The sequence below is a fragment of the Centroberyx gerrardi genome, chromosome 3 (genome assembly GCF_048128805.1).
Source record: "Centroberyx gerrardi isolate f3 chromosome 3, fCenGer3.hap1.cur.20231027, whole genome shotgun sequence".
NCBI classification, from domain to species: domain Eukaryota; kingdom Metazoa; phylum Chordata; class Actinopteri; order Beryciformes; family Berycidae; genus Centroberyx; species Centroberyx gerrardi.
This window is the reverse complement of record NC_135999.1, coordinates 8456872-8469270: the sequence shown is the minus strand read 5'-3', so window position 1 is coordinate 8469270 and position 12399 is coordinate 8456872. Positions and strand designations below refer to the sequence as shown.

Genomic DNA, 12399 nt, shown 5'->3' with positions numbered 1-12399 from the left:
GAAATTAACCAAGTCAGTCTGAGAATGAATCATAATTCTGCAGTAGTATGTGTGGACAGTGTTTCCTCCATCAGTAAGATAAGATAAGATAAGATAAGATAAGATGAGATAGCACTTTATTGATCACCTTGGGGAAATTCAGGTGACAGCAGCAATTGGCAGAACAGTGTCAAGGAAATCAGTACAGCAAGGTAATAAAATAAAAAAGGTAATAAAATACAATAAAGGTAATGTACATAATATAAAACTATTGAGACAGTGCAAATATATGCAATTAATAATGCAGATTCGGATAAGTCCATGGATATATTCCAGAGGTCCGTAATATCTGTGTGCAACATAGTCAAGAGTTTAAGTTATTAGTGCCAGTTGTGGGGTGGCGGGTGGGGTGGGGGGGGTGGGGGGGCTGGGTGTTCATGGCTGACTGACACAGAGGTCGCTGATGGTGTTGAATAGTCCAATGGCTGCAGGCATAAAGGAACGCCTGAGGCGCTCTGTCCTGCACTAGCTTATTCAGTTTGCTGGCTTCCCCTGCCTTGATGCTGCCTCTCCAGCACACCACAGCAAAGAAGAGTGCACTGGCTACTACAGACTGGTAGAATATCTGCAGCATCCTGTTGCACACATTGAAGGACCTGAGCCTCCTCAGGAAGAACAGCCTGCTCTGTCCTTTCCTGTAGAGCCTCAGTGTTGTCCAACCAGTACAGTTTATTGTTGAGCTGCACTGCTAGGAACCGATAAGAGTTTGCCATCTCTACCTCCTCTCCCTGGATGGTGACAGGGGTTGGGGGCTTCCTGCTACTATGAATAAAATAAAGATTTACTTACTTCAAAAGTCCACCACCAGCTCCTTGGTCTTCCTGATGTTGAGCTGCAGGTGGTTGTTGTTGCACCAACCTACAAAGCTCTCTACCAGCTCTCTGTACTCCTCCTCATTGTCCACCGTGATGCAGCCGACAATGGAGGAGTCATCAGAGAACTTTGGTTGCACTGTAGTTGCACGTTCTGGATTGAAGCGGAAGTCCGAGGTGTAGAGGGTGAATAGGAAGTAACATGGGTAGTGAATGTAAAACATACTACATCCGAGTCCAGATCTCTTAAGTGGGAAGCCAAATATCTACCAGTCAGCCAAGGGAAGGTCATACAGGCCAAGCACGATATTCAGGTTGTAATACTCAATTTTGTCCACTTGGTGTCCATGTTGAGCCATATTATGAAGTCATGTCTGTCACTTATGCAGGCTTGTGACAGATGAAGGTCCATGCGGTTTACAAAATTTAAGGTTCCAACAATATAACAAATTGAAAAACACCCCCACAAAAACAAACTCATTGCTTATAAAGTTGAGGTTTTAATTCCAAGTTAACAATTTAAGATCAGCCACCTTCATGCTAAACTATGAATTAGGGCTCCAGTGTCCAACAACTTGGAAATTTTGTCCAAAAAGTGACTCCGGTTATTGATCTTGGAAAGCACTTTTTGAGCCATACTCACAAGAGTGCTGTCTACACTACAACCGAGATCATTTACCGATACCTTCTCAGTAATAAATGTATCACCTAATAAGTCTTTAAAACTAGGTGATTTCTTAAATTTCATCTTAGATCCAAATAAGATAGACTCTGTCTTCCCAAGATGAAGAGACAGCTTATTGTCACTCAACCATCTTCTGACTTTCAAAAGCTCTGAACTCACAGTATCTTCTATCACACTTTCGTCTTTGCGGGAAATAAGTAATGCAGAATTATCAGCATAAAGAAAGAGGTCACAACAGCATGCAGTTTTCATGTCATTAACATACTGTAGTGAGCAGCAGATGATTATTTAGAAGAATAGACAGAGAGATATATTCATCACCCAAACGTGTCTTTATTGGCAAGCAACACACAATTCACCATCAGAATAGTCCACCTACCCTTCGGACTGAGGGCAGGTCACTAAACTCACACACACCCTTCATCATGGTTTACAATGTGTGAAAATGAAATACAACATAAAAGTCTCTACCACAAGAGAAGGACCAAGGAATAACAAGGAATAGCTAGCAACACTACCGTAATGTGGCAATAACATGTAACACCAAAAACATGACTAACAAACTAACAATTCTAATGCCCCCGGGGCATGCTGGGAGGCATTCTCCCCGCCCCTATCCCCCAGGACGCTACACTGCCCCCACCTAGCTGGTTAGCTGTCCCCAGCAACCCATGTGTCAGTAACAAAGTCCCGGAGATGTTGGGGAAGCCGACGCTGTCGCTGAGCCCTCCTGGACGGTTCTCCTGTTGCGATTTGGGACGGAACGGGAGTCTGAGTCTGGTCCTCTCTCCCTGACTCCCCATCAGGTAGGGCCAGGGGTTGGTAGGGTGCCAGCCGGTCACGATGCAGTTTCACTGGAACTACTTAGTAGGTGTCCATTATCAGGAATTAATGGACACCCTGCAGCCAATCAGAATCGAGTATTCACCCAGACCATGGTATAAAGATATGTGTTCTGTTAATATGTGTTTCTGCATATGGTGATATGGTGTGTATAGTGTATACTGTATAGATTGACATACAATATTTTTATTTTATCCAGAGAGTAATCAGAGCACAAGTTTTTCTTTGCATTGGAATGCTCTGCTTTTTTTCATGCATATGACAATAAACTACTTGAACTTGAAGCTTCATTTGCTGAAATCACATGACTTGGCCACTTTCATACACGCCTCAAAGCGCTGTTTCAATACAACAGTGTTGCAAAGGTTTCGAAGCATTTCAAATTGCTGTGAACTTATCCAGCTAATAACTGAATATTTAAAACCCAAAGTCTTCAATTTCATTAAAATAATAGAATGATCAACTGTGTCAAATGCCTTTTGAAGGTCTAACAAAACCATTCTACAGAGTTTACCTCCATTTATTTCTTTACGTATATGATCAGTTATATAAAGCAAACAACCCTTAAGTAACATCATAAGCCCCTGTACTCACAATGTCCAAACAAGAAATTTTATTTTATAATGTTTTATTCCATTAAAACCCCATTGCATCATAACACACAACTTTTTGAAAATACTTTTCAAACAATTTACAACATCAGTATCAATTCACTGATATAGTGACCAGCCAAGGGCGGATATTTCATTTCACTGTTGGGGGGGACAATAAACAGAAAAATTTCTCAAGAGCAATTCCTGAAGGGGACACCAAAGGTGCCGCCAAAAGTACTGTTGTATTAAATGTATATAGAGGTCCATTATGAAACATTTCCATAAGCACTTCATTCCTTTCTTATGAAGATTTTATCAAATTGCCTTTGCTATTACTGGGGTCTTTCTACTTGGCGTTTCGGTGCACTGAAAAATGATCGGATGTCTGTTTTTCTTTTCTCTGCCATTTTAACTGACCTGGCTGGCTGACAAATAGACACACACACACACACACACACACACACACAGCATGTAGGTTATTTACAGTAGTAGGTGAGATGCAACACCCATTAACTGAACTAAAGCTAATATATGCCTAATTAGATTTTGTTTTTCCGAAAAAGCAGATCTCTAATGTTTTGCTGTCAATGTGTAAAAGTCCAGAACGCTATGAAGCCTGCCAGAAACTTACTTATATTTAACATAATGTTTGTTGTAATTATGTCTTTTTTATTAATTAAGTCTTCATTTATTTCCAAAATTATGAACAAAATAACATAGTGGCAGCCATTTTACATGCAGTAAGAAAAAAATAATATACTTAGAACCTAATTACATAGGGTAAGTTAATCTTAAATATTATATTATAGAAATATTACTGTTACCATCTACAAAAGATAAAGTATTTTGGTATGAAATCCCGCATTTTAATTTAACCAAGTATCCTGTATCATAAATACATGTCTGGCATTTGTAACAAACCAAACCGCTTGAAAATCGGTCGAAAATTCAGCGAGTTATGAGGATTTTAATTGTGGACAGACCTCCTGCCTCCGTACACACACATGCATTAGGAGACGCGGCTCCGTACCAACACGCTGACGCACGAGATTCAACCGCGAGGTAACGGAACAAAATGTAGTCTGATTACAATTGTGAATGTGTTTTATTCTATTGAGTGGTAGAAGTAAAGAAAAATGTCTGACACATCCTTTGTTTTAAGTTAACCTCAGCTACTTACTGGAGGTCTGCCACCACTGACACACTTCCAGAGATCCTCCACACACACTCGTACCGAGGGCTAATGTGTGTGTGGGGAGGCAGGTAGGCAGTGGACCAAACCACTGTGAGGCGTATGAGGGGGGGACGCAATCTTTCGAAACTTAAAAACGCATTGTTTTGCGTCTATAATTAGCACAAGTGCTTTCAATGCATATTATTATATTATTTAAAATTATATAGTTATGTTTACAATGATATATTGAGGGGGACAACTCTCTGTTAGTCCCAGGAAGGGGGGGTCCGGACCCCCCTGTCCCCCCCGTGATTTCCGCCCCTGTGACCAGCATGACATTGTATGTTTGGTTATTGTTACTTACTGAAGTGAGATAATCTCTTTTTCTGCATATATTTTTGTACTACTTGTTGTCCGCTGTTGAATTCCATGGATTTGGACACCTTCCTGGTGTTTTTTCTCCCTTCATCCCCAACCCATGGTCTTTATTTCTCCCCTTGTCTTCCTTTTTGACTGATGTGACTGCTGGTCTCTGTTCAACTGTATGCTTTCTGCTGTTCTCTGTTTATCTGTGTCACTCCTCTCTCCTGTTCTCTGTTCTTCTGTCTCACTCCTTCTCTCTGCTGTTCTGTTTATCTGTCACTCCTCTCTCCTGTTCTCTGTTCTTCTGTCTCACTCCTCTCTGCTGTTCTGTTAATCTGTCTCACTCCTCTCTGCTGTTCTGTGTTCATCTGTCTCACTCCTTCTCTCTGCTGTTCTCTGTTTATCTGTCTTACTCCTCTCTGCTGTTTTTCTGTCTCAATCCTCTCTTCTGTTCTCCGTTTATCTGTCTCACTCCTCTCTGCTGCTCTGTTCATCTGTCTCACTTTTTCCCACGGTGCAGCAGAGGGCATCACAAGCCAAATTCAGGTCAGTCAATCAGTCATTCAGTCAGTCAGTCAGTCAGTCATTCAGTCAGTCAGTCAGTCAGTCAGTCATTCAGTCAGTCAGTCAGTCAGTCATTCAGTCAGTCAAGTAACGGTTATTGAGATGATGCGCTTCGTCAGATGGCCTCTAGAGGGCATTTTTGACTGTGAGATGCAGTGTTTCCATAGAGAGGCACAAAATCGAAAGTTGGTCTGTATACAAATGGGTCTAAATCGATCTCTAATGCGCCTGATGTGCGCATCACGTCATGTCTGTACTGTGGAGATGTACAGACAGCAGACCAGCAGCATAAAACTCAATCCACAGAGTCTCCCGGTGTGAAGACAAAAGTGAAATTTAACAATCCACAGTTAGTAACAGGCATTTGCAGACAGTAACTCGTCTTTGCTGCCCTACAAACTTTAAAGGTAGGTGACGTCATCTTGTGGTATTTAAACATGCAATAAGCGATTTCAGACCTTGTAACCAATCCATAAACTAACGTGTGCTACATGGAGATTTCCGTGAGACGTAATGATATAAACAAATACACACGTGGACCAGCTGTGTTGTTGTTTTCACCTCTTTCCTAAAGCGTGTTGTCAAAGTCGGCCCGAGAAAAGGCGAATCGATAGAGCGAGTAAACGTTTTCAACTAGTAAACTTGCTACCTACCTCTTCACTTGTCGTTGTGGGACATGTAACCTTCAGCAGGAGAAAAATCTGGCAAAGCGAGACTGGTAACCAGCAATAGGTACGTTTATTGAAGAGACATGAAACATGAATGACAGAAACATGAAAATGAAATGAATGACAGATTGGCATATCAGTGTAAGAAGGAATGTTTACCGCTCTGCTGAAAAGCTATCCTGAACAGAGGAACACAGCACTCCGACAGAATTGATCAGATCTGTGGCTCTGTATGCTCAACAATTTTGATGTTGAATGTTTCTTTGGAGAGTGCTGGAGCACCCTGCTCTATATGTTACAGTAATTGACTGGACTGGACACATTTCCTCATGTCAGGATAAGCTAGGTTCCATGCCCAAGGTTCTCTCTCACGTAAAGGCAATTAAAAATTTTACTTCAGCACAATGTTCATTGAAAAAAGGACACTGTCTCCCTCTCAGCTTCTCCCTCTGTCTGTGTGAATTGAATTAAAAGAGTTCTTGTTTTTCCCATGGTGCGAGGGCATCACGAGACAAATTCGGGTCAGGTAGTCAGTTATGTAAGATGAATGAGGGGTGTCCTGGTGGCTCAGTGGTCTAAAGCATGTGCCATGTAAACGTGATGTCCTGGGTTTGAATCTGGTCCAGTACCGTTGTTGCATGTCTTCCCAGTCTTTTCTGTCTCTCTTTACTTTGATCTGTCCAATAACGGCAAAAATGCCAAAAACGTACTCTTAAAAGAAGAAAAATGAGTGTCAGAGCTCTGATATAGGATTTGGCGATACTCTGAAAGACAACAAAAGCTAAACAACTGTTTTTAATTTGAATGAAGACCAGCAACAAACATTAAATGCTTATATGCTTAGTTGAAAAAGAAACAATCTATAATGGTTGAGCTATCCATCATAGTTAAAGGAAGAATCCTCAATACGAACCTAAAGCCTAAACAAATGGGTAGCCCCAGCACCAAAAATGAAAAAAAAAATAGTAATGGGTGTATGCTGTGCTCTTTAATTGATTGACTATTGACACAAATATCGATAACAGGCAAGTGCAAGTTTTTAATTATTTGCTGTATTTTGTGGCTATAAGTTTTGTTGACATTAGTAATATTTTAAAACAATACAGTAAAACAGACCAATGTGATATGCAATGGGTTAGAATGCTCTAAAAGCCTTGTTCTCCATCTATAAATCAAACTCTTCAAGAATGTAAGCGAAAATTTCCCAAATTCATGTGGCCAAAAAATCCAGATTGGGCATTTCATTGGTAATTACAACAAATACTGAAATATTTGGTTCAGTGGTCAAACCTATCATATGTAAATGTAAAGTGCTATAAAGAAGCTCTAAACTGACTTTCAAACTTTCAAAACACTCGTTGTGTGTCTGCAGACTCATACATGTGTATTGAAACACTTGGGTATAGCTCCGAAACCCTCACTTTAGTATTGATTTACCATGTTCTGTGTTTCAAAACCAAAATATTGTGTTTAAAGTGCTCCCAAACACTGATATTAGTGTTTCAACTTGAGCCCCACCTAAACACCAATCCCAGTGTTTCAACCGCTACATAGCACTGCTTACGGTGTTTCAGAACCTGATAGTGCTGTCTCCTTACTCCCCCTTCTAACAGTGTAAAAAGAGGTGACAATATATTATCATGTGGAGAAAAGGTAATTAAATAGGTTTAAAATAACCAGGCTACTGAAAGATGAAAATCAATACAACCACAGTACATTTTAATAAAGTGCAGGAAGTTAAACAGGAAAGAATCATACATTGTTGATAATGTAAGCCTTGACTCTTCAGTGTTTAGTTCACTCTACAGTGCCACACTAAAATGCTAATATGATACTGTTACTATTGTAGACGCCATCAGTGTCTGTAAGTGACACTATCAGTGTTGTCTGGAATTATCATTCCAACTAAGACAGATATAAACCTGGCCATATTGTATGGCCATACAGAGTAGCTGGGCCCAGCTCAGAGATGCAAACAACATGAGGGAACATCAGCGATAGAAGAGCAGCACAGCTGCCTCAGTAATTTGCCTGGATGCACTCCATTCACTGTTGGTCCCATAGCCATCCCAGTCAAAGGCAGTGAAGTCTCCACATTGTCTTGGTGCAGCCTCAGGGAAGTGTCCTCCTCCACCAATACAGAACTATAACAATACACATACACATACACAGACTTGTGTTGTTACACTTGTGAAGACATTCCTCTGTCTTACATTAGTTCTGGTGTAACCTTAACCCTCAACTCCTACATGCCTAACCTTAACCTAATTTGGTAGTCATACTACAGTTGTGAGGATTCCATGACTTCAGTAGAGTTTAATCCTGTACACACTCACCTACACACACACACACACACACACACACTTGCACACATGCACACAAGGACATACTTCTTTGTTGTAATATCTGCCATTACTGACCTATGGCAACAAAGTAGTCACAAATTGATACTCACATGTTCAATATGGCATCCTGTTGGTCTGGTCCCAGAGCAGATGGCAGTGGCAGCACGTTCAGTGTTGATAGCTCTGAAGGTGATGTAGCCTGGGGTAAACTGAGCTGTAGGAGAAGCACAAAAAATATTTTTCAGATTCAGTCTAGGGCCTGTATGTGTAAAGTTAAATAAAGATGCTTGAAGCTAGATGCAAAGAGCTTTCACTGGGCAGATCACATGACCACAGAAACCTGCACATTACTACTGTGCATTAGTACACATTTTCTCAATATTGTACCAAGATCACAGCTGAAGACAAGAGCACCCCATAGGCTATCTACTACACACAACATGATCATTTTAAATTCTCTTACTTTTCGCATTGGGTCCATAAAACATCTTTGTGGTCTCCGTATTTCCATGATCATATACGATAGGGAAGGATGGTCCATTGTCGGTGAGGCAAGACCCTGCATTGTATCTCACTGGGTAACGCTTTACATTGAAAAAAGAAATGTTAATGCTATTTTCCTACAGCAAACACAGTGAAGCATTGAGAGCTATATAAAAATTACACATCCAAGCATTAAACTAATAATAATGCCAATAACTGTTTAAGTGTAGCACTTTTACCATTATTTTTAAGTGCTGTAAAATAAATGGGACCAAACCAAGTAGACCATAACAATCATATTACTGTAACAGGCAATCAGCTGTCAAAAAAACCCCATCACATATTCAAAAAACAAAGCTTGTACTACTGGCTCCATTCAGGCCTGCTCAGAAGAATAGAAATACTGCAGTTTAAAGGAATAGTTCACCCATAAATGAAAATTCAGTCATTATCTACTCACCCCCATGCCAGTAGAAAATGGGGTAAAGTTTGTTAGTCCATACAACAGTCCCGGAGCTTCCCAGTTGAAGTACGTTGCGGCGGTCTCCAAAACAACTGAAGTTGCTGGAGACCTGTCTTCACAGTTCAAAAAGTAACCTTGTCAACATGTGTTAATGAAATAAGGATTCTTCAGGTTTCTTCAAGGCTTTTTTTAATCACTAATGTTTGATGTCCATTGTTAGTCTCCATTCTGTATGTATTCTGCACAGTGTAATACATGCAGCGTTTATAGTTACAAATGCCACATTTTATTGCATTTTTCATTATTATTATGACATCAAACATTAATATGGGTGCTCACTTATTGAATTTGATGATTAAATACAAAGTAATTGGTTTAAAACAGTATTTCTACCTATTTTCAAATTTTGAAGGCTAAATGGCCAAACCGGAAATCGTGGTTTCTGCTAATTCGAGCTAGTCTTACCTATCGAGGCTGGGGTGCACGCAAACATGACGTATTTTGAAATCAACAGCTAGAGTGGTGGTTTTAGCTAAATAATGGTGTAAATGTCGGTCAACTGCCACACTGCAGTTGTTTTGGAGAAAGCTGCATTGTACTTCTTCCGGGGATCTCCAGGACTGTTTTATGGACTAACAAACTTTATCGATTTTCTACTGGCATGGGGGTGAATAGTTACTTAATTTTCATTTTTGGGTGAACTATTCCTTTAAGAGTCATTCTGATAGGTGAGAATGAAAGATGTTTCGCTATTCAAATTTATCCCTGTTCACTCCCTGTTCCTTGAAAAAAAAAAAAAAAGCTCAAGCCTTGCAAGTCAACTGAACAGTTCATCTAAGGTTATGTACAAGTGGAGAATGTATTGAGGCACAGTAGATCTTACTGAAAAGAGTGTGAAGAGGTTCCCCCCATATGTGGGTAAGAAGCTGCTGGCTGTGTGGTACCGTAAGATGGCTAAGCTTCTCCAGTTATCCAATGGGCTGTTGTTGGGAACATGCCACACTGACATATCTTCTGCCGCTAAGTCATAGTAACCAGGATTCTGGGAAAGAAATGGAGCAAGTGAAGCAACCTTCCCTGTGTACTTTTCATTTCAACTGCACTTCAAGCATTGATGTTTTTTGTCCCATGAATTATGTTAACCAAAATGAAATCAGAAAAACACAAGATTATTTAGTCAGGAGCCATCTACTGTACCTTGAAGTCATCAGAGGTGGCACTTTCTGCCGTTCCAAAGATGACTCTGTTGGCCCAGTTCCCATCTCCGTCTGGCAGATTAACGTTGTCCCCCTGCTGGCTGGACCAGCGATCACCCAGTGTACATTTGCCATACATGTTGTTCTCATGTACGCTCGCCACCAGGGTCCAGCCACCGCCTGCAGTGGTCATGTCACAGAAAGTCTGGTAGACTGTGCCATGAGCAGTGGTCAGGTAGTACAACCCATCTAAAGGAGTGAAGACACAGAGGAGTGTGCAGTATTTTGTGGCATGAGAATATCTGGTAGCAACAGACCGGATCAAGAACACCTAAACAACAACAATGCAATAACATGAGATTACTGCACCTGTGTTAACACTGGATTCATCTTTTAGTTGTTTGCAGCTTCTGGGCGCAGCACCTGCACAGAAAAGGTCAGATTCTGATTCATGGTATTCTAGTATCACCACCCTGCCCACATGTACAAGTGTTTGTCAGCTCAGTCTTAAAGGTAGGTTTCTATTACGATGTGTATTTGTATAAAACATAATTTTAGTGATTACAAGCACGAGAGCAGACAGTATCAGGGAAGTTATAGAGATAGATGATGAAGTGCTGTAGGTTAATGCCTTACCTGACACATGGTGAATGGTCAGGGGAAGGATCAAAAGAACGAACCAAATTGCCATGATGACTGAGGAGACCAAAAACAAATCTAATATCGGTTACAACATTCTGACCCCACCTTTAGATGTTTCAACATTCTTTTAACTTTACACTGCTATATATGCTAAACATCCATTTGATCCAATTTCGTGTGACTTACCTGGATAAATGTGATACACAGGCAAAGACAGACCAGAGCTTTCTGTACTTGCTCTTCTTCTCGCTATACTCTGTACTGTTCCCTGACTGATGGTTTATCTAAGAATGGGGAAAAAGGAAACAGTGGCATCATATGTTGTCACACCACAACCCTCCTCCTGTGGACTTTTCCCAACTCACTGCCCAACAAATAGGGAGTGGCCTGACAACAGTTATAAAGAACAATAAAAGGCAATATAACGTCAAGTGTAAATGTAAAGTAATAATAATAATAATAACAGGAAGGTAAGATAAGAAGGCTTGTAGTTTGCAAAAGATAACAGAAAACACAAAAAAAACTGTGATACAACAACAAGGACACCATTAAAAGCAATTACAGTTTTTTACGATTGCTTACACACTAAAATGACACATAAAGCACAATTATTGAAACTGACACTCAGAGAGCAAAACCTCAGCCCAGATCTGCACAACTATAAGCACATTCTCAGCCTCACACTTTTTGCAAAACACTAAACACACTTCTCTATGTTAGACACAGAAATCTAACATGATGTAACTTCTTTGCCATTTCAAGGCACTGCCTTTCAAAATACCACACCTATAACCAATTGATCAAACACGGCCGTCAGGTGTACAGACACTTAGGTGCTTAATTGTAAACTCACCAATCAGGCGTAAGCACTATAGAAAGGCAACAGGTGAGTGTACCTGTCTTCAACAAAAATGGAAGGCAACATTGCAGTGCTTTCTTTTTTGTCTCCACAAATGTTTTTGCTGTGTTTATGTACTATATTCTATTTAGAATATGTTCTGTTCTGATTTTCAGTGCAAAATGCAACCTTTGGAAATGCATGGATGTATTGACTGATTTTACAATGTGGAGAGAAATAAATATTTTCATCAGTGTGCAGTACTGGTCTTGTGTGTTGTGTTTGGTCAGTATATTCATGTACTTTAACAATATCTCTGAAAAAATCAAACCCAGACTATATCATTAGAAAAGTAGAAATGTTGAAAGTGTTTTAGATTGAGCACAGCAGTGTGTAACTGGTTCAAACAGAATCAGATCGTATGAACCATGTGTGTGCCATACGGTGACAAAATTGGGTTTTTATAAATTATTGTATAGTTTTGAATGAAGTGTTTAATTTTGCAAAAGATCTGAGGTGATCTGCTACTTGTGTGTGTTGTGTGAATTGTGTGTCGTGTTTTGACAAAATGAGCCCTGTTTTCAAAATCGTGCTTAAGCAATCGTAAAAAACGAATCACTCAGTCAAGTAACGGTTACTGAGATGATGCACTTCATCAGATGGCCTCTAGAGGGCGTTTTTGACTGTGAGT

The 12399-nt window shown here is 40.2% G+C and overlaps 1 protein-coding gene across 1 annotated transcript; it reads right to left on the bottom strand.

Annotated features, from left to right (window-relative positions):
* Nucleotides 1-7642: 7642 nt before the first annotated feature.
* On the bottom strand, nucleotides 7643-11126 carry LOC139908601 (intelectin-like). The gene is made up of 8 exons (XM_078291461.1): nucleotides 11057-11126; nucleotides 10865-10924; nucleotides 10598-10651; nucleotides 10230-10477; nucleotides 9916-10074; nucleotides 8550-8670; nucleotides 8197-8300; nucleotides 7643-7885 (listed from the first exon to the last, which is right to left on the bottom strand). Exons 2-8 carry the CDS (start codon nucleotides 10917-10919, stop codon nucleotides 7733-7735), a joined length of 894 nt encoding a protein of 297 aa, XP_078147587.1. The 5' UTR covers nucleotides 10920-10924; nucleotides 11057-11126; the 3' UTR covers nucleotides 7643-7732.
* Between the last annotated feature and the right edge of the window lie 1273 nt (nucleotides 11127-12399).

Coding starts and splice junctions, on each gene's coding strand:
- LOC139908601 (XM_078291461.1), bottom strand. CDS start 10,919: ATGGCAATTTGGTTCGTTCTTTTGATCCTTCCCCTGACCATTCACCAT. Junction 10,478..10,597: donor TGAATCCAGTGTTAACACAG/GTGCAGTAATCT, acceptor TCACTCCTTTAG/ATGGGTTGTACTACCTGACC. Junction 8,671..9,915: donor ACCTCTTCACACTCTTTTCA/GTAAGATCTACT, acceptor TTCAATGTAAAG/CGTTACCCAGTGAGATACAA.